Source organism: Trichinella spiralis (assembly GCF_000181795.1).
Source record: "Trichinella spiralis strain ISS 195 chromosome Unknown Scfld5, whole genome shotgun sequence".
Lineage (NCBI taxonomy): Eukaryota > Metazoa > Nematoda > Enoplea > Trichinellida > Trichinellidae > Trichinella > Trichinella spiralis.
The window spans coordinates 1,098,417-1,120,623 of record NW_003526944.1 but is presented as its reverse complement, the minus strand read 5'-3'; the positions used below and the strand labels follow the sequence as shown (position 1 = coordinate 1,120,623).

General features: G+C 35.2%; 7 protein-coding genes across 7 annotated transcripts; 2 read left to right on the top strand and 5 right to left on the bottom strand.

Moving 5' to 3' along the window:
- Nucleotides 1–1,514: 1,514 nt before the first annotated feature.
- On the bottom strand, nt 1,515–1,923 carry Tsp_03929 (hypothetical protein; the record flags this gene model as incomplete). The annotated part of the gene is made up of 2 exons (XM_003374691.1): nt 1,844–1,923; nt 1,515–1,677 (listed from the first exon to the last, which is right to left on the bottom strand). Coding segments are annotated over exons 1-2 (243 nt in total), but the record flags the coding sequence as incomplete, so codon positions are not given.
- Nucleotides 1,924–3,987: 2,064 nt separating this feature from the next.
- Tsp_03928 (hypothetical protein) lies at nt 3,988–4,498 on the bottom strand. The gene is made up of 2 exons (XM_003374690.1): nt 4,319–4,498; nt 3,988–4,167 (listed from the first exon to the last, which is right to left on the bottom strand). Exons 1-2 carry the CDS (start codon nt 4,496–4,498, stop codon nt 3,988–3,990), a joined length of 360 nt encoding a protein of 119 aa, XP_003374738.1.
- Nucleotides 4,499–4,995: 497 nt separating this feature from the next.
- Tsp_03927 (conserved hypothetical protein) lies at nt 4,996–5,474 on the bottom strand. Its single transcript, XM_003374689.1, is given in 3 exon segments — nt 4,996–5,127; nt 5,139–5,354; nt 5,460–5,474. 3 exon segments carry the CDS (start codon nt 5,472–5,474, stop codon nt 4,996–4,998), a joined length of 363 nt encoding a protein of 120 aa, XP_003374737.1.
- Nucleotides 5,475–7,383: 1,909 nt separating this feature from the next.
- On the top strand, nt 7,384–8,008 carry Tsp_03926 (hypothetical protein). The gene is made up of 2 exons (XM_003374688.1): nt 7,384–7,472; nt 7,660–8,008. The coding sequence occupies exons 1-2, from the start codon at nt 7,384–7,386 to the stop codon at nt 8,006–8,008; spliced, it is 438 nt and encodes a 145-aa protein (XP_003374736.1).
- A 1,031-nt stretch (nt 8,009–9,039) lies between these two features.
- Nucleotides 9,040–10,121, bottom strand: Tsp_03925 (parafibromin). Its single transcript, XM_003374687.1, has 3 exons — nt 10,105–10,121; nt 9,183–9,286; nt 9,040–9,059 (listed from the first exon to the last, which is right to left on the bottom strand). Exons 1-3 carry the CDS (start codon nt 10,119–10,121, stop codon nt 9,040–9,042), a joined length of 141 nt encoding a protein of 46 aa, XP_003374735.1.
- Nucleotides 10,122–11,203: 1,082 nt separating this feature from the next.
- Tsp_03924 (conserved hypothetical protein) lies at nt 11,204–12,199 on the bottom strand. The gene is made up of 3 exons (XM_003374686.1): nt 12,122–12,199; nt 11,911–12,081; nt 11,204–11,260 (listed from the first exon to the last, which is right to left on the bottom strand). Exons 1-3 carry the CDS (start codon nt 12,197–12,199, stop codon nt 11,204–11,206), a joined length of 306 nt encoding a protein of 101 aa, XP_003374734.1.
- A 3,125-nt stretch (nt 12,200–15,324) lies between these two features.
- On the top strand, nt 15,325–21,478 carry Tsp_03923 (transient-receptor-potential calcium channel protein). The gene is made up of 16 exons (XM_003374685.1): nt 15,325–15,445; nt 15,529–15,638; nt 16,688–16,876; nt 17,808–17,915; nt 17,972–18,101; nt 18,205–18,363; nt 18,470–18,624; nt 18,953–19,207; nt 19,262–19,489; nt 19,581–19,732; nt 19,883–19,992; nt 20,131–20,273; nt 20,325–20,486; nt 20,540–20,728; nt 20,798–20,978; nt 21,249–21,478. The coding sequence occupies exons 1-16, from the start codon at nt 15,325–15,327 to the stop codon at nt 21,476–21,478; spliced, it is 2,622 nt and encodes an 873-aa protein (XP_003374733.1).
- Nucleotides 21,479–22,207: the final 729 nt, after the last annotated feature.

Below are 22,207 nucleotides of genomic sequence, written 5' to 3'. Positions count from 1 at the left end.
AGGAACAAAACAGGATGGCAATATGTTTACATGAAAACGCATCTTTTCAATGAATTGTGCTTTCCTCCATAGGTAAACAATAAACGCGATTACACGAATAAAATATTTTACAATATAGGTGTGCTGTAGAGTGCAACTAATTAATCAAGAACAATTCTTCATTGAATCTGCTTTTTTATCTGCTGATGAAAATCTTAATTGTCTTTATAAAACTTATGGGAATGACGAATTTATCGGAGTGATGAATTTATGCACTCCTATGTTTAAACTATTCATAAATTTTTCTTCCTGCAGTAGTGTTCGTCCACTGATATCCGCTTCAATAATTCTTCTAAATGAAATGCCTTTTTTCCTGACTTTGCCATCTAGTTGCAATTTTTCCGATGCTTATTATTGTTTTACTGTTTCCGATGTTTTCAGTTTCCCCTGTTCTTCAGTGTCAGATCAGTTTTCAAAATTCCTTATTATGTGATTACTCAATTTATGTATAGCAATCTTTGTTGTCTAGACGTTGTCAGCTATGAAGTATTGGATATTGAAGATTTACTGCAAGGTTTCGATAGTTGGCCAATGGGTGTTTGTTCAACTGTTGGCATAGAATCTAGTGCTACTTATATATGGCATAGCTAATTTAACGCTGAAAGGCACTGAAGTTAACGCATTTCCAGGTGAACAGAGTATGTTTATGTTAATTTGATGATGAACCCTGCCTACGGCATTATGCTTGACGCATTTGGTGCCATTCAAATCCGGAAGCAATTGGCTATATAAAGCTGTGTTTATTTTTCAGTGGTTATTATATAATTATTGGCGGACCAGTGACGTTTTGATTATTTGAGCTGCGTAAGTAGCCGACTTGCTGTGCTTCCCCTCAGCCAATGCGTTCTAAATGTTGGCTGAAAAGGCCATCAGACCGCATGCATCGTTTGGAAAACTTTCATATCTCTGAATTTGATTCATACTTCATCACCAACATGACAGCTTTCAGGTAGGATGTTTTAAATATTTGCTGGTTTTTTGTTGCTTTTACTTTTTTTCATGCACTTCGCCTTTGCTCTGCGTCAAGCATGGTAAGTTTTGGCAAATATAATAGAAGTTTGATTGCATCCGTTTTCAGTTAACTAAATCATCTATTTAAATAACGTCCAAAAAACGGACCTCCTTTTATTAATTACCTAGTTGATGAAATATTTCGTTTATTCTCCATTGAATTTGTTAAAATCTTTAATGAGAAATCTGAACAGGATAGCAGATGTGATCAAGAGAGCAATCTTACCTTTTTCTAGTCTAATGGTCAGAACGGCCCTCTCTATAGTTCTGACATCGTTGAAATTGAGACCCAGAAATTCTGCTGATGCTACTGCATCATTAATAATGTCGCTGCATATTCTTTTTTCCTATCTGGAAAAAATTAGCTTCATCTCCCCAGTAGCCCGTTAGTACTGATGTGTTCAGCGCAACTCATTATTACTATGCGTGAAAGTTGAATGATGGAAAGTGATTCACTTTCTTACAACCTTCACATACTCCATATCACAAATTCTTCTTCCTGTCTTTTCCCTTCCTGCCCCCGCCTGTCCCACCAGATGTAGTGTGTCCATTACTGCCCATTGAATAGATCCAAGAATAATTAGCATCACGCTCATTCGTGGAAGCTTCTCCATATCATCAGTTGTACTGAGAGCGGTCTTCTATGTTGACTAGGCTGAATTTTGCAATCTTTCTGTTGTCAACTGAGTGTATGTTTGCTTTCGTACATTATTTACACCTCGTACACGTGCACAACCTTCACATACTCCATATCACAAATTCTCATTCCTGCCTTTTCCCTTTCTCCACCCACCCCCCGCCCTGACCCACCAAATGTGCTGTGTCCATCACTGCCCTCTGAATAGTTCCAAGAATAATTGACATCCCGCTCATGTGTGGAAACTTTTCCATATCATCAGTTGTATTTAGAGGAGTCTGCTATGTTGGCTAGGCTAAATTTTGCAAATCTTTCTGTTGTCAACTGAGTGTATGTTTGCTTTCATACATTATTGTAATTTATTAATGTTTTCAAAATAATTTTTGTAATTATTTTCTAGTGAGGTATTCTTGAGAATTCATTAAATAGAACTTCTTTTTCCTTGTTTAAATAGTAAAGTACATAAAAGCATTGCTATATGTATTGATCTGAAAAAATTTCCATAAAGGTGTTGTAAAGTAAACTTTATTGGTGATGAAATGCAAATGTTATGCTTAGAAAAGTGTTTACATAACAACGGAATGAAATTTCGTTTGGTAATGATTAATATATTCCGTTTTATAAATGTTTCTGAAAATCGATTTTCTCTTATTTTAGAAAATTCAGTTTGCATTCTAATGAAATTTTGCATAATATGAGATGTGCAAATAAAAACGTAATGACCTTCGTCATTTCCATTATTTACTTATTACTGCACACCATTTAGGAGTAGTACATTCTTCAGTTGAATTCCATGTCAGCAGTCGGCACGTGGTCAACTATAATTCCGCTCTTCAATATCATGTATAAATAATGTATAAGCGGTAAGTTACATTTTACATTGTATTGCCTGAATTGTTTGTATGTAATTTGCATGACATTACAAATGTGGTGAATGGAAACTAACGTGTAACTACATTTTTACATTAGTTTTCCTATTTTTAACGTTTAAATACTCTTTCTAGGTGCTGCTATTAAATAAGTAAGACTTTCTGTTTTTAGTAAATGATCATTCCAATTGCAGACTTTCAGACTTTGGAACGGATTCACATTAATCAACATGAACCAGCAAGGTTATAAAAAATGAAGAAGACAGCTGTTTGAAGATTCTAGAGAATTGAAAGTGAACAGCATTTGAAAGTACAGAGTAAACTGATTTCAATATTGCTTGTAATTATATTAATATTATTTTAGCATTTGCATTTGCAGCACGTCGACTTAATCCTAACACAAGTATTAACAGAAAGACATCATGCAAGAAGATGGTTCGATACGTTAAATTTTAATAAGTTTGAAATTTGGATTCTATTTTGGAAAGATGGGTTCTCAGATGTACAGCCATATGTAATAGAGTACTTGGAAAGAGTAAACTTGATGGTTATTTCATTTTCTATGATACGGTTGATTTCAATGATTTTTCAGATATCTTCAAATTTCATCTTTAATAACCTGACTTGTCATTTCTCTTCATCTGTACACGACATGTAAGTAATGCTGTCATCTAACTTTTATTACGTACTATGTAAAAGAATTCACAAGGCTTTTCATAGTTTTTATTGCATCACATTAACGGATTTTTATATAATTTCAGTAAAATACTTTGCATACTTATGAAATTTCTAGCAATGTGAAGTGTGTAAATAAATTAATAACTCGTCATTTCATGTAATTCTACTGTTCATTACGCAATAAATGATAGAAAATTAGGTTATTCCACATGATGCGTTGCGACTTGCTTATTTGCATAATTTACTTTAGTTCCCTGCTATTTAAGATTGCGTTCACATTTGGTTATTCAATTTATTGCCACGTCAGCAGTGATGGACAATGTCATCTGTAATGTCCCTGTGCAATATCATCCATGAATAAGCGGTAAGTTACCTGTGAGATAGCGTGCCTGTTGTATGCATGTCATTAGCATGACTTCACGATTATGGTTTATGGAAAGTATTGGGTATCTTCATTAATGTTGCTACTGATAACTTGCAGATACTTATCGGATGCTGAAGCTAAGAAAGTATAAATTTCTGCTTTTTATTTTTAGATAAGTATATTAATATTACTTTCAGTTTTCTATTCATTTGGAAATGTACCGTACAAATGCGTGTTTTGGAATATCGTTGAATTGCCTACCAATGCAGCGTCGTAATAGTTGAAGTTGCCGTAAAGTTGTTACTCAGCCGTTGTTTCTTTCGTTTTTTATTTTCGCTTTTTACTTTTTATGTCTGTCTTTTTTAGGGAATGCTTTGTTTCTGCATGATTTAACATGAATTAGTGTTGAAAATGCTATTCATACGTCGGTCGTTGAGTTTATTGGTGCTACCAATGTGACAGCTGAAACTGGGATCAAAGCGTGCCCAGCAATTCAGGCGTGCTTCCACAAAGATTGCCAAGTAATGGCCCCTGTACTGATTTTGCTCATAATTGACATAGATGATGTCCTGTATTTATTTTTAATGTATTTTTGAGAATAACAAATGACAACCATCAAATAACGTGTGGCTAACAAGTAAGCAAAACAGAACTGGAATCGTAGTACTGCAGTCTTTCATCCTTTTGAAGAAGGAGAAATGTGAACCAGAAACGTCGCACATTTCTTTCAATGCTACGTTGCCGGAGAGTCCAAAAGGGTTCCACTTGTAATGATGCGTAGTCGCTAAATGGTTGTTCCCACTTCAGTTCAATCGAATCTGGCGAGCTGAACCCGGCGGTCATCAATTCCATCACCGCAAAGGGACGCTCCATGCGTCGGGCGTCGTCCACCGGTCTCATGGTCAGTCAATCGGATTTGCGCTTATCGCCTTGTAGCGGATTGGAAAGATGCCAGTGTAGCGGAAGCTGAAACGTACGGGCCGACCCTTTTGTTGGTGCACTCTGGCAGATCAGGATGCAGTTGAGGAAGTAGTACGACTGGAAAACGCTGGAGTCCACGGACATTTTTAATGCGACGGTATTAATAGTTCAACTACACCGCCTGGATTTGGAATTGTAGCTGAGGGCTTCTGAGTTCAAGACCGCACCAAGTGTCGTATCAGCTGTCTACAGCGAGCAGGCAGTGAATGGATCACGACGATGGTCACGTTAAGCCATGGACGGATGCTTTGCGCACGATAGACACGACAGTAGGTAATTTCGATGAAATGGGAAGGCAGCGTAGACGACTACCGGCAAAGATGCGAGTTTTTAATGCCATTGCCGGCACCAGAAGATCCCGCCGGCTGAGTGCAAGTAGAAAAGCTATCGGAATTGCAGCTGCAACTTTGCCTCGATTAGCCAGCTACATCCATTATCCCACAACGGCCAGCTGAGGTAAATGATCGCCATAGTTTCCAGGTAAGTCTGACAGCTACAAGCGATTCAGTCGAAACGGCGCAGGGGAACGACAGTGGTAAAGGTAAGTACTTTTACAAACTGTATTTAGTTTTAGGATGATGAACATAGACGTCCCTGGATCGACAACCATCCCACAACGGTGAACCGTTTTGATAGCCAAGTGGCTGTAGTTGTCAGATGTCTGACAGCTACTAGCACCTAAAAAGGTAAGTACATCTATGCGATGTAGATGTCTATCGTCGCAGGGATTTGCCGCAGCTGAGTAAAGGTAGGTAGATTTCTGGGATGCGTTTATCTAATGGTGTATGTAATGTAATTACTATGTAACTTCATGTTTAGGGAGATTACTTTGAACCAGTAAAGGAGTTGCACTTCAGAAATACTGCAGATGGCTGCTGACGCAACGGTAAACCATTTTCAGGGACGAAGATCGCAGGGATTTCACGTCACGGCGCAGAAATAGGCAGAGGGAAGGTAGATTTCTTGCATGCGTTTAACTTATTTCCATGCTGATTATTTTGATCCTGAATAAAGTTATTGCATATTTGCCCTCAGGAAAGATTTATGCAAATTTTTAATCCCCTGGGGGTAATATGCAAATTTTTATATGCCCTAAGGCTACGCCTCAGGCTATGCCTCAGGCAATTTTTCGAAAATTTCGAAAATTTTAAAATATAGCCCCAGGCTTTGCCCTCAGGCTACGCCCCAGGGCAAATAAAAATTTGCATATTCCCTCAGGCTATGCCTCAGGCGTTTTATTGCACCATATTTGCCCTCAGGAAAGATTTATGCAAATTTTTAATCCCCTGGGGGTAATATGCAAATTTTTTATGCCCTGAGGCTACGCCTCAGGCTATGCCTCAGGCAATTTTTCGAAAATTTCGAAATTTTTAAAATATAGCCCGAGGCTTTGCCCTCAGGCTACGCCCCAGGGCAAATAAAAATTTGCATATTCCCTCAGGCTATGCCTCAGGCGTTTTATTGCACCATATTTGCCCTCAGGGAAGATTTATGCAAATTTTTAATCCCCTGAGGGTAATATGCAAATTTTTTATATGCCCTAAGGCTACGCCTCAGGCAATTTTTCGAAAATTTTGAAATTTTTAAAATATAGCCCCAGGCTTTGCCCTCAGGCTACGCCCCAGGGCAAATAAAAATTTGCATATTCTCCCCAGGCTATGCCCATGGGTAAAAGCATTTAGACTCTGGCTATGCGTTATCAAGTGTTCACGTTTAATGCCGCCCATTAAGGCTCCAATGCAAAGGGTTTGCTTTGATAAATTATCTGGGTGTTTAGATGGAGTTCATATTATGCAACCAGAATGAGAACTCCATCCATACAAAGAACTTACCTTAAACCAACCGAGTGAACCTCACTCAATGTTCAAAACCAAAAGTGTGCAGACTAAAACAGTTCGACAACACTACTTACCTGGTCCTGTTAGATGCAAACTATGGAAACTCCATCCATCCATCCAACCTTTGAACTTTAAAGGATTGAACTTCAACTGGCATTGGATTGGAACTTGACTGCGATTGGAACAACTGGCGGCGATCCACAACACCTGAAATGCAAATTTATGAATCAGTCATGCCAATAAATTTAAAATGAAAAAATTTAAAATGAAAGCTGAAGAAAAAAATGAATATCTGTTAACATACTTTTCATTCAAAATGACGAGCCATGAGAGCAGTCACCGTGGCAGCATAAAACTCTTGCTGATTGAGTTCTTGAATGAAAAAGCATGCAAAGCATCTCAGCACAATAATGAAATATATATGAAACAGCCATATTATAAAAAGTAATTGAAGACAAATAACAGTGCATCTCATTGCCTCATATAGTATAGAAATTTGCAACTTACTTAATTCGATGGTTGGCATTTAATGTTGTCTCAAAAAACACTTTTCGTTTTCAACGTACATCAGCATTGTGAGCTGCGTGGAACGCCTTCATAGCCACTTCAACCAACATGGGAGCCATCAGTACAAATTTCACACGTCTTCGATAGTTTTAACGTAATCCATTGCTAGCAAGAACTCAATACATACAGGTTTTTTTTCATACCACCCTTGGAACGCATTCACAACAAATCATTCTATCACTGTGGCAAGATATATTCAGAAACCAAAATTAATTGTGTTAACATAATCTGTTGTGATGAACAATAAGTATAGCACATACCGTTTGTGAGAACGCAATGATGCTAATTCGAACTGCGACAATGGCAGGATACCGACTCTAATCCATTGCTTTCAAAAATAATATGACCAACTTCCATTATCACGGAGTAGCATCACCAAGGACTTCATAATATGCTTCAATGACAACAAATATAAATTACTTACAATTCATAATCAGTAAAACTACACTGAGAAGACGGCGAACCAAACTAACGCGGTTCATCATCAGGTGAGACTTTGTACTTCTTTAATATGATTATTATTAGGAATTATTATGAATAAAACATGCACTTACTGAATCAACACTGCGATGCCACATTTAGAATGTACTCATCAACAACTAAACGTACCAGCGTGGTCAGAGACATAGCAGCCACTGATAAAACTAATCAGTTGTACAAATTGGTCATTTACAGGTGGACGATCAACAGCGGCGGCAGTACAAGTGATAATGCCAAGACGTCGAAAGCTAAGAAAGTTCACAACAGCAACAATGACGAAGAGACAGCGACTGAAAACAGCGTGAAAGTTGCCGATCGGAAGCGTCTCACATACGCAGACATGGCGAAGCTGGGCGTGGCAGAGAGGGCGGCAGGCACGTCTAGCGACGCGACAACAGTCGTAAACGATGCGGCTACAGTTAACGACGCTGCCGACAACGCCAGCGCGGTTCCAGGCGAGGACAAACCGCGCCCTGCTGGCTCTCGTCCCACCAGCAGCGCCAGCTCTCGTGTGTCGTCTCGGGACGTATTGAAATCTTCCTGAATGCCACACCGAACAACAGTATCCCATGCGTGTCGTATTAATATACATATATACAGTTTGTTTCTTTTCTATGTTTTTGTTTTGTTTTGATCGCTGAGCTGCTCGCGTCCATTTTTTTATGATCTACTACAGTAAGTTCCATCTGTGAGATACTGTTGGAAAGGATGCGGTGGATGACTTTTTACGTTTCTTCTTCATCTGCTTGCCCACAACAGTTCTTTATGGCTGGCAGCTTTCAACTCTTCTTTTTTCTTTTCTCCTTTTCTTTGTTTTGTTATATTTCAACTTTGTACATTTCTCAGTTTGTTGGTTGTTTTGCATTCACAGCAACAGCAACACAACAACAACAACAACAACAACAAGCTCAGGGATTGGAACAGATTCGGGAGGAAGACGACAAAGGAAAAAAGGGGCAGGCATCCATTCTTTTTTGCCATTGCTATTAAGAAAAGATTCATTAAAATTACTAATTTTTGTCATATCCTGTCTTCAACACATTTATACTAACTCGAACGAACATAGTAGCAGGAGTTAGGTATAAGGTAACCAAAACTGCTTGATTGCTTTGACGTATCTTAGGGAAAAACTAAAACCACAAAAATACTTACTGTTGACGCACTACACAGGCGAAGAGGACGGTATGGATTAGAACTCGACAAGGAGATAAACTAAAAATGTTAAATAAGTAAACAAATAAAATATTAAACTAGGAAATGAATAGAATTTGAAAATGATTGATGCACTGTTATTCATCTTCAATTACTTTTTATAATATGGCTGTTTCTTATAAGCTTCTATACAAATCGTATTTTCAGTTCATAAAATTTGCAATGGAGTCATAAAGGCAACAGTAACATTACTGCATTACTTACTTGTTGGGCAAATATAATGAAAAGTGACTGTCAAATAATGAAATGTTTACACATTTACAACCTTTTTATGTTGCGGCTCCATATTGATTGATGCAAATGGGAAATGTTCTAAATACTAAAACTGAATTAATGATATCTGAGTATAATAGAAACTTACATTCAGAATCTGGTTGGAGTATCTGAAAATTAGCATTAGAAATATAGATGGAGATACCCCCATTAGTTTGCGTTCACCTTATTTGTAAAGTCATGCAAAAAAACATGCATAAAGTACCCGCACCACAATACCGAATGTGACTTACTGCTTGCTTCTTCATAGAGGGTATAAAAGAGCGGAATTATAGTTGACCACGTAACGCCTGTTGACATTGCACTGAACGGAGCAACTAAATACGAACGAAGTACTCTGCAATGGTGTGCAGTAAGTAAATTATGCAAATAATATAGACTACTTTGCCCCAAGCAGAGCAACCTAATTCTCCTTCAGCTATAGCGCAGTAATATAATTATCAAGAACATGCTGAATACGTAATGTTATAACGCTTTTATTTACACACCTTATATTATGTGAAATTTCATTCGTATGCAAATTTATTTCACTAACATTACATGAAAATCCGTTAACTTGTAGCAGTGAGAATTAACAAAACATTACGGAAAAGACTATTCTTATTTTGAATTCATACGAATAGTACGTAAAGTTATCGAAATAGTAGTGACATTATAGCATTGCTTACCTTTTTCTATCAGTGAAGGGAAGGGAGCAGTCAGTCAGCAGTTAGGTAGGGCCGTTTATATTAGCTCTAAAAAATTATATTTCAAAAATAATGTTCGAATATAAAACATTGGGATTATGAGCAACCGATCTATGATAATACTTACATGACAACTTAATATCGACGCTACAGTTGGGATCAAAGTGATACAGTGCAAATGCTGCCGCTAACCGACAATCTTATTATTATTAAAGAATATTTTAAAATTAATAAACTGAAACTTCTGTGCATTTGAAATTGCTGTTCAATTTCATATTTTCAGAACCAAAAGTTAAGCATTACTTCAAAAAAACTCTATCAGAATCTTTATGCTGCATAGCTGTCTCCTTGAATTACTTTCCGCAATCCCGTTGCTTCATATCGCTCGATGGAAATATAGAAATCTGTAAATTCTAAAACTGAATTGTATTATTGTAAATATTTCAAAATAAGCAGCTCAAATACGTACATGTTCCCATTCAGCATTTAGTAAGAATAACTGAAAGAAAAGTAATTTTAATGGGGATGGACATTTGCAATGTCATGTAACGGGCAAGCATGCAATTCCCTCATCACAATATCAAATGCAACTATAACTACTCATTCAAAGATAGCATTGAAGAGCGGAATTTTACTTGACAACGTGCTTTCATGGCAATAAACTGAGTAACTAAATATGAAGGCCCTGCTCTGAAGCAGAGGGCAATAAGTAAATAATGCAAATCAACATTCCACTACCTCAGGTGAAACAACCTAATTTTTCGTCCGTAATAGCTTAGTGTTACGTTCAGCAAACAACTATATTAAATGACGACTGCTATTACGTTTTTATTTACACATCTCACATTATATGAAATGGCATCATTATGCAAATTTATTTCACTAAAATTAGATGAAAATCCGTTAACCAGAAGCAATGGAAATTACAAATAATAATTTCAAATGCAATTGCGTTAACTGAGCATATCTACTTGAAAGTATGATGGGATGCTATCAATTACACAGCATGAAATATATTTTTGCTATAAAAAAGAATCAAAATATAATAAATTGCTTTTAGTAGATGAAGAATAAAATACGTGATAAATTTTGAGATTTAAAATTACTTTAGGTAGAAGTGGAAACTCTTCATGGTAAACATTACAATAGAAATAGTGTAGTGCTAATTGTCAAATGTAGAATACAAATTAAAATGAAGAAAAAACACATCCGTGGTTCAGTTTCAAACCCGAAATGAATAGTTATTGTTGGAGTTCATATAAAATTCTGCTATTTTGAGATATTGCTCTCTTCTATGTAAAAGAATCAGGGATGTACAATAGATGAGAAGGATGTTATGGTTCATCTGAGGCCACAATGACTGAACGTTCTCCGTTCAAGTAAAAATGGCGTTTGGTGGGGGGAGGGAGGAGGGGGAGTGGGAATAATCTACAAATTATGGTGGTCCCTGTTCTTCTTGGAGCCTTTAATAGCTCAATGATGGACGTCGCCAGTAAGGAGGGACTGATCAGGGATATAAGGGAAAATGGCAGGACGTGGAATTAGCATGATGGGGAAGGTAAATGCTTTTAAATAGGGTATCGCCTTCCTTCACCCAACCAACGCGCATAATTATCAGGCGCTGTCTTAAATTTATCAGTATTGACATCTGTAAAGGTGAAGGTATTTTCAAATGATGGGAAAAACGTACCCTTTTAAGTATTAGCGTTTTTCACAAAGTGACTGTCGCAAACTGCTGCATCATTTAAACTTCATGATATCTTATTATTTCACACAAAAACATTTAAGCAATAACATAAACTGAGAAAAAATAAAGACAACATGAAAATTTGCTTAATGAAAAAAAGAAAAGGCAACTCAAATACACAATTTTTGACTTATACCGAAATATAGTGAAATAAGAAACTGAAAAATCACCATATTTCACGAAATGAAAATGTTTCAAGGCCTTTGCATCACATTTGCAATAAAACAATGCATTCAGATAATATAAAATAATAAACACGTTTAGTTCAGATTTATCTTTAAAAAGTTTAATAGTTTGAAATTCATTAAACAAGTATTTAATCAACCGTGCCATTTATACAATAGAGTTTGTTTTTTGAACGACATTAAACTAAAAAGGTTCTAGCTTAAAATGACAAAAGATGAAATTTGGAAGAGTTAGGAGAGTTGACCAAAGTGGCAGAGCTTCAATTAATGCAGTGCACATGCGGAAAATGGTTTGAAAAAAAGAAAAGTAAGTGAAAGCTAGCAAAGATGTAAACCTTCATACCTGTAAAATGGCATGCTGGTGATGAGGAATGAAACAAACGTAGAGCCGTGAAATTGTCCAGCTGGTGGTCATTGATTTGATCGTATCTTCAGCCAAATATCCAGAACCATATTCGTTGAAATGACGCACCAAAAATGAATAATTGCCTAGCGCAGCAGTTAGACGGTAATTCTTGAGCGAATAATTATATAATAATCGCTCAAGAATAAACAGAGCGGCATATAGGAAATCGCTTCCGGATATGAATGGCACAAAAAGCTTTTAGTAAAATGCCGTCGGCAGTGTTCATCTTCTATCTAGCATGGTGCTCGAAGTTTCTTGAATAAATGAATTGCGTAGGAACTATTCAAATGTCTGATCGCTGTCTAACTAGAACAATTATTATAATGAATAACACAGAAATCTAATTATTTATAGGTTATTATATGATTTGCGAAACATATTGTCTTAGAGAAAAATTTCTAGATATAGTTTTTCCCTTTTGAATAAGAAATCTGTCTGGTGTATGCTTTGCGGTTCAGAATTTGACGATCATAATGAAATAAACGCAACACTGTTCGCATAAACTGACGAAATATCTGGATTAGTTCAAAGAAACAAAAATATCCGAATAGAAAAAGCATCTAATGATTATCATTTAAATCATCAATGTTTTCAGAGCGTCACCAACAAAATGTATCACTAATATTCAATCACCTATGGAAAATTGGGCTATGTATGCTTTTTATCAAACGGCAGTCGTTGTGGCTCAAGCTCAGTCAATAAATGCATGGAAAAAGCTCGCATTCTCTTTTGTCTAAAGGAATGAAGCTTCACGTTCAAAGATGGAGCCTTTTTTCGTCTCTCCATTCTCCACCTGCTTTAAATATTTGAAATCCTACTGTTCTACTGCTATTCTATCTACAATTGCTTGAAGTAATGTTCACTAAATCGTTATTGCAAGTTACGTTTGTCAAGCATACGAGCGCTCAATTACTGACAGATTTGAGTAACAACCTTCGCGTAGCATAACAGTTACTCTACTGTTAAGTATGCATTTGTCATTTGTTCACCATTTCAGTGCAATTTAAGTAAAAGAAATACATGATGGAACATGCAAAACTGCAACAGTGAAAAAAAAGAAACAATTATTCAAACGTCAATTGCCAGCATGAAACAGAAAAGCCCAATGAACGAATAAACAAACAAACAAACAAATAGTTTCCATATTTTATCCATTCCATACGGGACTTATGTTCTTATACCGTTATTTACCAGCGCTGAACTGCACCTTTGAGCATGAATAACTAATTACATTTAGCTCAACAGATCCAATGCACCATAAATTTCTAATGCTTTTATTGAGGTGAAGTATGATAAGCCATTGCATGGCAAGCTGATCTTAGATAAAGATACTGATAATGGAATTTAATAAATAGAAAATAGATATCATGTACAAGTAAGTAAACAACAGTTCTATTTAATTTAAGTTTATAAGCTTGCTGTGTAAATAAGATGTGAGCGGAAAAATTTCAATCAATCAACTATTTGAAGCGATTGTTATGATAACAATTGAAAAGAAAAGTAGTAAAAATGTACAAATTTTTCAGCAGCAATATTCAATCAAATATGCTTTTCTTTCAATGGAAATTTCAAAGCAGACAAATTGTTAATGATAATAAATGATTAGAAAAACAAAACATCATTTCTCCATACACATATTAACTATTACAACTTACATGTGGTAAAAATTTGACAAATAGCTGTCAAATTTTATTTTTGTAAAAATTTTCTAAACTAATGACTTTAAAAAAAATTCCCATTTATATTCATTCATCTTAAATTTGAAAGCTTCCTTTGAAAAGTAAAAATAGATTATTTATTTTCTGAATTATTCCATTATATGCTGTCACCAAAGTATACTAACTACTAAAGTGATAATTTTAGAAAACTGTAAAGTTAACTTTAAAAATTATTATCATTGAATAACAACAATATAAAATGATAACTAATGACAAACAACAATTCTATATATACACACATCTTTTTTTGTTATTTTACATAAAAATTAGTCAAGAAGAAAATCTCTGAATCTTGGATTAAAATCTGTATAAATGTCACATAATTAATTGGTTAGAAGATTAATAGTTGAAAAAAGTGAACAAATCAGTGTAAAAGTGTAAACAAACAAACAAACAAACAAACAAACAAACAATTGATAGCTAATTGTCAAAAGCCGATTATCCATTCTAGTAATGATGCGCATAGTTAGTTTGATGCAAAAATTTGAACGAGATGGAGAAGAAAACAAAAAAAAGGGAAATCAGTAATTAAATTATAATTTTTGCAAGTGAAAGTAAGAACAATCGATCAGATGAAAATATGCATTAAAAAGCAGCAAGAAATTTTAAATCGAACAATGTTCGTTCGTTCAATGGTCGGCCTGGTTTGATTCAATTAATTAATTAATCAGTGTCAAATTTTTCTGGGCATTTTGAATTTGTTGTAAGAAAAATAAATAAATATTAAATATCGACAGGATATATATTAATTTTTTTTAAAGAATAGATTTTTAAATGTTAAAAAAATTAAATTTTCCAATAACAAATGTTGACGACGTTGAAGAGAAAAGGAAAATAAATAAATAAATAGATTGAAGAGGAAAAATATAGTATTTATTCTATAATAATAATAATAATAATAATAATAATAACACAAGTAGTTGTTGTATTATCCTTTTTGAAAAATTTAAATGCTATTTAAATGACATTTAGATGACAATAATAATGGGAAGCGGCTTGACGACACTCGTCACGAAAAGCTTTAGCAGCAACTATGGAAGCAGCAGAGTCGACTGACTGACCAGCAGCGAGTCAATAAAATTGATATTACCTCAGCGACGACGAGATTTGAAGTTATAGCTGGCTAGTCGGTGCTAGCGATCGATCCGCATGCGGTTGTCAGTGGAGCTTATTTCTCCATTGTATTATTCAATGTAATAATACAAAGTTGAAGCACAAGCACCGCTAACAAGCGGCAGAGGTTGAAAACTCGGCGTTTGGTTGGTTCCCTTGACTACTGGCGCCGCGCATTTCGTCGATGTTGACGGGAAATTTCAATTTTCCGCTGCGCACTTGATGCACTGCGTGCAACTTTCTCGGCCGGATAATACTAGTAGTAGTGGACAGTTGGAAATTTTCAGTTTTTCAAAATTCAAAGCGGCCGAAGCTGATGCACCGAAGCAGTCGACATCAACATCCCCACCACCACCACCACCACCACCAGCCTTGGTGGCGCCGCCGCTAGTTTGTTGGCGCCAATCATCCAGCCCTTCGGACACTGACCAAGTGATACCCATTTGGGTTGGGAAATGCTCAAGGAGAAAAGTGCCGGCAACAAGCGCCTACAGGTCGTTCTTCTCGTCGGATACATTTAATGAGGTTCTTTTGGAAGCGCTATCATGACCGCAAACCAGCCGACCCGGACAGCAAGTGGACAAATTTATCACGTGAATATGAACGTAACAACATCTACAAATGGCTGCAACGCAAAAAGCGTACGTAATTTCTATCATTTCTCGCGCTATCTTTTTTTAACTGTTTTTTTTTAAATTCATCATTGGATATTTCATTTTTATAGCTGGATCTTTAATTGAAATTTACGAACAAGAAGGTCGTGATGGAGTATTGCGCTTTGCGGAGGAAAAAATCGTCCCCATGCTGCACAACGAAGGACAACACCCCGAGATTGTTCGTGAAATTGACTACATCAAATGGCGTAAATTTATGGTAATAATAATTTTTTTTAAATCTATTTTATTATTTGCTACTTTTTTTTCGATTCATCTCTATTTATTTTGTATTACCCACCGGAAACTATTTATAAATAGAAAACCAATTCACAAAATTAGCCATCAGCAACTTTATACTTTTGAATGAATGGTGGTCATCGATTGTTTACTTGTCCAATTCAACGATCATATTTAAATATTAATGCATTTCTATTTGCTTATAAATATGCCATGAAACAGCTCTAAATTGCCGATCAACTCTTGCAGTACACGTTCAACCGAATTAGCTTATAATAATAATAATAATAATAATAGTAATATTCCACTTCAATATTTTGTTTTACACATACGTACAATTTCAACTGAACTATATTTATTAATAGAATCCCACATATCGACCAAAAACAAAGGCTAATCTACACGACAGAATGTTGAATTTGAGAAGTTGAATCTCAATTGTTCACATGACAAGTATTTTTTAAGGGGAAAAAAAGGAGAGCATTTTTCCCATAAAATCAGACAAACAAAAAAAATGAGTTAATTTCAAATTCGATAAGGATAATATTTATTGAATGACGTTGAATTGAGTAATCATTAAATCACATGCCCATTACGATCCATTACGTTGCAAATATTCATTCCACTGGCCAAGCGCTCTTCTCTTCATTTGGTATATTGTTTATTCGAAAAATTATTTCAACATCATGAATTTCAAAGAAGGTTCCAACAAATGAATACCGGAAAGTTTGTCAATAAATTTAAACGCACTTGTGAAAGTTTCATTCGTTCTTGTTGTTTCATAATTATCACAATTCAGTAAGCTGAATAAAATTAAGCACCGAAAGACCAAAAAATCAATTAAGCAGTGAAATTATAAAGCATGAAATGAAATTATAAATTTACTTTGCCACGTGTTTACCGTTTGAGGAACAATTTTGAAATTAAATTCATTTCTGATTGAACAGTGCAATAATTATTCAGACATTGTAAGAACACTTGGATCTTCAGAAATTGCCTGATTCAACAGAGTCATTCAAATTCAGTTGTGAAATATCAGCTACCCATTTTGTAAATCTATCAAAAGTTAATGTAGAAAAAATTTGTGCATATCAATATATGAATATATATAAACAAGATATTTTTACACGGTGTGTTTATTTCTCTACAGATGAAACAGATGCTTTTGTTTGTTCAAATGTAATTACTTACCATCGACCAAGTTGAAAATAATTCTATCAAAAAAAAACAAGAAAAATCTATCCTTTTTATATTTCTATAATATTCACAGAAAAAAAGAGCTATTTCAATCAGCTAACAATAACATAAATGAATTATTTATGGAAAAGTTTTAAGTTTGAAAAAATTTTTTAAATAAAATAACAGTTATTCTAATTATTATGGCTATACAGTACTATACAGATAAAGATCATAAAGTATAAAAAAGGAAAATCATCACTTTTAATAAAAGGTGTGCTTTTTTGATTGCAAAAAGAGCTCAAAAAAAGTTTACAAATTTATCTATCAGTGGTTGTTTTTTCATCCCAATATTAAACTGTTATTATATTTAAATTTTATGTTTCTTTTATGCCAACTGTATGTAGTTGAAAAATTTCAATTTTAAAATTTAAAATCATTCAAATCATCGAATAGAAAAAAGAAATATAGACCAATGTTGAACAATAATGAGAAAACAAGAGACCACGGTAAAGTGGTGCTGTGCTAGTGTGCACACATTTCAGCTTGCAATTGAAGCAGAAATTTCAAGTGGAGGCGGAAATAAAGGCGGGTGGGATTTGGAAACAAATGGAAGCAGTGCAGCTTAAAAATTTAAATTCGACTTTACCGCGTGATCTGGTTTTTCTTCACCTTCAACTAGCTGTATTGATTTTACAGTGAACAGAGAGAGAGAGAATAGAAATAAGCCATTGTGATAATAACATCTGCTAAATCTAGCGTCCATAACGCGCTGAAGTTGTACGGGAGTACCAAGAGTTGTTTCCATGGCAATTATGAAAAAATTTCGTCACTGTTTTAAAAAATTTTCATTTAAATTTTGTACACATTAGAGACAATGGAATGAATTTCTGGTTTGTTCCTAGTTAGGCGCTATTTTTATTTTTCATTACAGAGTACAAATTTGAATGAAAATGCTGAAAAAGAAGACAAAGATCAAGAAATTATGCAAAGTATTCAATTTCAAGAACATCAAGCACTGTGGAAATTGAATCGAAGAGGGGTAAGTGAAAGGGAAAATATACTGTAGAAAATTGTTTTTTAAAAAATGAAATTCAGGTGAAAGGAGAAACTCTGGCCCACCTGCTTTTGTCAAGCAACGAACAACGATCAGCTGAAATTGCTCGAATATTAATTTGCGAATATCCGCATCTATCTCTCGACATATACGAAGATGAAGAAATGTACGGTGAGTTGTTTTGATAAACAAGAAATTGTTTGCTTTTGTTTATTTTACTTCATTTTGACAAGTATTATTTTCACTCAACGCTTTCACCAATTCACTTCTCCAGGACAAAGCTGCTTACATCTGGCAATTTTGCACAATGACTATGACACAGCCTGCTTGTTGTTGCAGTGTGGAGCCAGTGCGGTACAGCGTGCAACGGGAAGATTTTTCTGGCCGAATGAAAATGGCACCAGCGCCGCAAAAGAATCTACACAATATGAAGGTAGCTTTGGAATTTATACATACATACATGTATATTTATAAACTAAATCAATCAATTGAACAAACTGTCATTTTGTGATAATTGTCGCGTTTATAAATAATATCAGGTTTGGCTTACTTTGGAGAATATCCACTAGCGTTTGCAGCCAGTTTTGGCAATAAAGATATTTACGACGCGCTCATTGATTTCAATGCCGATCCAAATGCTCAAGATACCTATGGAAATACGGTGCTTCACATGTGCGTTATTCACAACAGTATAGTAAGAAAATCTCGATGCGTTTGTTTAATAATAATATTAATAATAATAACTGATTTCAATTTTTGGCCATGTACACGTACGCTGTTCGCCATTCGAAAAAGCCCGCAGATACAACTATTGTAAATGGTTCTGGTTGCACACCCCTTTCACTAGCCACTAGACTTGGAAGAAAGGAAATTTTCGAAGAAATGCTCGAATTATCCGGAGTGGTAAATAAATATTTTTTTTTCGTTTCATACATAAAATGATCTTTGATACAATTACATTTTTCAAAATTGACCTTTTTTCTAAGTTTGAATAAATTTTTAGGAATTTTGGCGATTTTCAGATATCACCGTTTCCGCGTATCCGCTGGCTGCACTGGATACCATCAACGCTGACGGTTCCACAAGTAATAAATAAAATTAACTGTTGTTTTGGTTTGTTTGTTGTTTTTTTTTGGAAAAATCCACGCATTCATAATATAGATTGGGATTCCGCGTTGATGAACATCATCCAAGGCAATACTGCAGATCACACAGAAATGGTCCAAGGGGATGTAGTGCAACGACTGTTGGCAGACAAGTGGAGAAATTTTGGATGGGTGAGGAAAAGTTATAAAATTCACTAACATAAAAATATGAGAATTCTATTTCAGCGACATTTGTTCCGCTGGGCAATTATGTTTGTGCTACACTTATGCTCCTTATCGGCAGCGATTTATTTGCGCCCAACTGATGGCCGATTTTTTGACTATTCAGGAATATACGGCATATGTCGTGCCGTTGCAGAAGCCACTACTGTCACGGGAAGTCTTGTATTCATATTTTACCAGTGCTTTGCCGAAATGCTGATGCAAGGCTTCAATTACTACTTGCTTGCATTCGTACGATTTCAATTTGTTGATTTTTCATAAAAAACAAAAATAATAATAAGAAGAAGAAAAAATTCAAATTTTTTTCGTTATTTTTCTACAGCGCAATTCGTTTGTCAAAATTGTTTTCCTCATTGAAAATGTGCTCGTCATTTTGTGCATTCCCTGCCGCGTGCTCGGCTACGTCAACGTTGAAGAAGTGCTGTTGGTTTTGGTAGCGCCCAGCTCTTGGATGATGCTTCTCTACTTTGCCAGGTAACTTATTCCAATTATTTACCAGCACCATTGAAATTTTTTTCTCTTCTCGTAAACCACTGGACAAGCAAATTTATCAAGTAGCATATCTTCTTAGTAATAATCTTGTTCAATAATATTCAAAATTTTAATGATTAATTCATTATTTAGAGCTTCAATTTTAACTGGACCATTCGTTCACATCATATACAGCATGATTACAGGAGATATGATGCGTTTCGCTTTGCTGTCGTCGGTGTTTTTGCTTTCATTCGGATTAGGTAAGATGGTTGTTTTTTCTTTTGGTTCAATGTTGAAATTCATCGCATCATAGTTGAGCATTTTCATTAGATTGAAAAAGAAAATTTAACAACATATTAATTGTGCCATTTATTTAATTTTTCTTAAATTCAATCTAGTGTTCAACGTGTTGGGTCAAAATATGATCGAATTGCAAGAATTGAACTATTGCAGTATTTCTGGCAGAGAGAAAAAATCCTCCTACACCACCTACGGTGAAACTATACTGACATTGTTCCGTGCTGCCATGGGCGGCTATGAGGTGATTGCTCTCCGCATATGAAATGTCCACTTATCAAAATGATTATTTCAGTACGAACAATTGGAATGCTCATATTATTCAGTGTTGTTGAAAATTTTGTTCATATGCTATTTGGTCGTCATGCCCATCATGCTGATCAACATGCTGCTCGCAATGATGGGCAACACGTATACGACAATCATTTCACAGGCGGAAAAAGCGTGGCGATTTCAGGTAATTTCAAAAATGAAATAATACGAAATGAAGTTTTCATTTTCATATTTCAGTTGGCTGAAATGGTGATCCGCTTGGAAAGGTATTACAGCAAAGAGAAATTGGCCCAATTTCAGTTGAATTATTCCATAAAAATGGGCGAAGATCGCGACACAGGGATGGAAAAACGTGGCCTTATGGTTATCAAGCAATTTCGTAAAACAAGAGCTCAACAGAGAAAATTAGCCTTGACCAATTGGAAGGTAAAATTAATTAATTAATTAATTGATTGATTAGCGGTTGTGGATAAAATTGAAAATCAATCAATCTAGAATCTCTATCGTAAATATATGGATTATCGAAAAGAATACGGCGTTGAAAAGGCTAGAAATATCATCTGGCATGGAAATTGGGCAAATAATTCGGATTGGCGCAAAAAAGGTCCAGTAAATCAGAAATCAGAAAGTACGGAAATGGTACTTTCGACCAAGGGATATGATACAAGCAGAGCCGGTAGTAAAGAGAAATTGACAAGCAATCACGTATCGGGCGATCAGAAGTCGAAAGAAGAAGAAGAAGAAGAAGAAGAAGAAGCTGAAGAAAATCACAAAGCGGAACGACAACAGCATCGAGCAGTTTCGATGTACGAAAGCGCTAAAATTGATCAAATCCCACAACCAGCATCATTAGCGAAAAATAACAGCAAAAGAGAAGAAATGAATTCCATGGAAACGCGACTGTCTGAAAAATGGAACTATATTTTAACCCAATCACAACTTGCAGCTAAAGAACAACAACAACAACAACAGAACAGTCGTCGTATGGGATGGACACGCCCGACGAATTTATCGACGACAAGCTTACAAATTGACCAACCGAAAGAGAAACCAATTTATGCACAACGACGAAGCATATATTTCACCAATATATTCAAATCGCAGAACAAGTCGAACAATGTCGGTACAGAATTGAAAACGAATCCGCCCTCCAGTTCTACAAATTTGCCAGTATAAATTGATCCTGCCACCGTTTGCATGCTAAGGAAAAAGAAAATGAAACAAAGCAAATAACCAAAACAAACTGACCAATCAAATAATGAGATGCCTTAAAAATTGGAAAAGCTCTGAGCGCCCAAGGCGTTTTTTGACATTGCACATTGGAGCACACACACACACACTCAACTTATTTCTCTGCTTCAACATTTCTGTTATCTTTCGTTTCAATACAATTTGACTGTTCAAAATTGCTTGATAAAAACAAACATATAAATAAAATTCAAAAAAAAAAGTAATAACATTTCTATTATTTCAACTAATTGATTGATGCTGATGTCCGTAGTTGGATCAGGATTAATTAATTCGTCTATTGAAAAAGCTCAAGATGGAAAAATAATAATCCCACAAATTGAATATAAATTGAAAATAATCCGCTGTTATCAATATTCTATTTTTAGAAAAAATACCAATCAACAAATTCCATTCCTAGATATTCAATTCTTAAAGTTAATAAATAAAAATAACACCTCAGAGAAGATGAGAATAGAAGCATAAAGTGAAATAATAAAACTGCGTGCGTTTGTTCTTCTTTCACATCAAATCGCTTCTACGATGCCAAAAATAATATAATTTGCAAATTACACAAGAAAAAAAAATCAATTTTTCTCTCCTTTTCCAATCGCCAGCATTATTTTGCAACTCTAACTCGAAAAGCAATTTGCTCGAGATGACGAAAATCCAATTTAA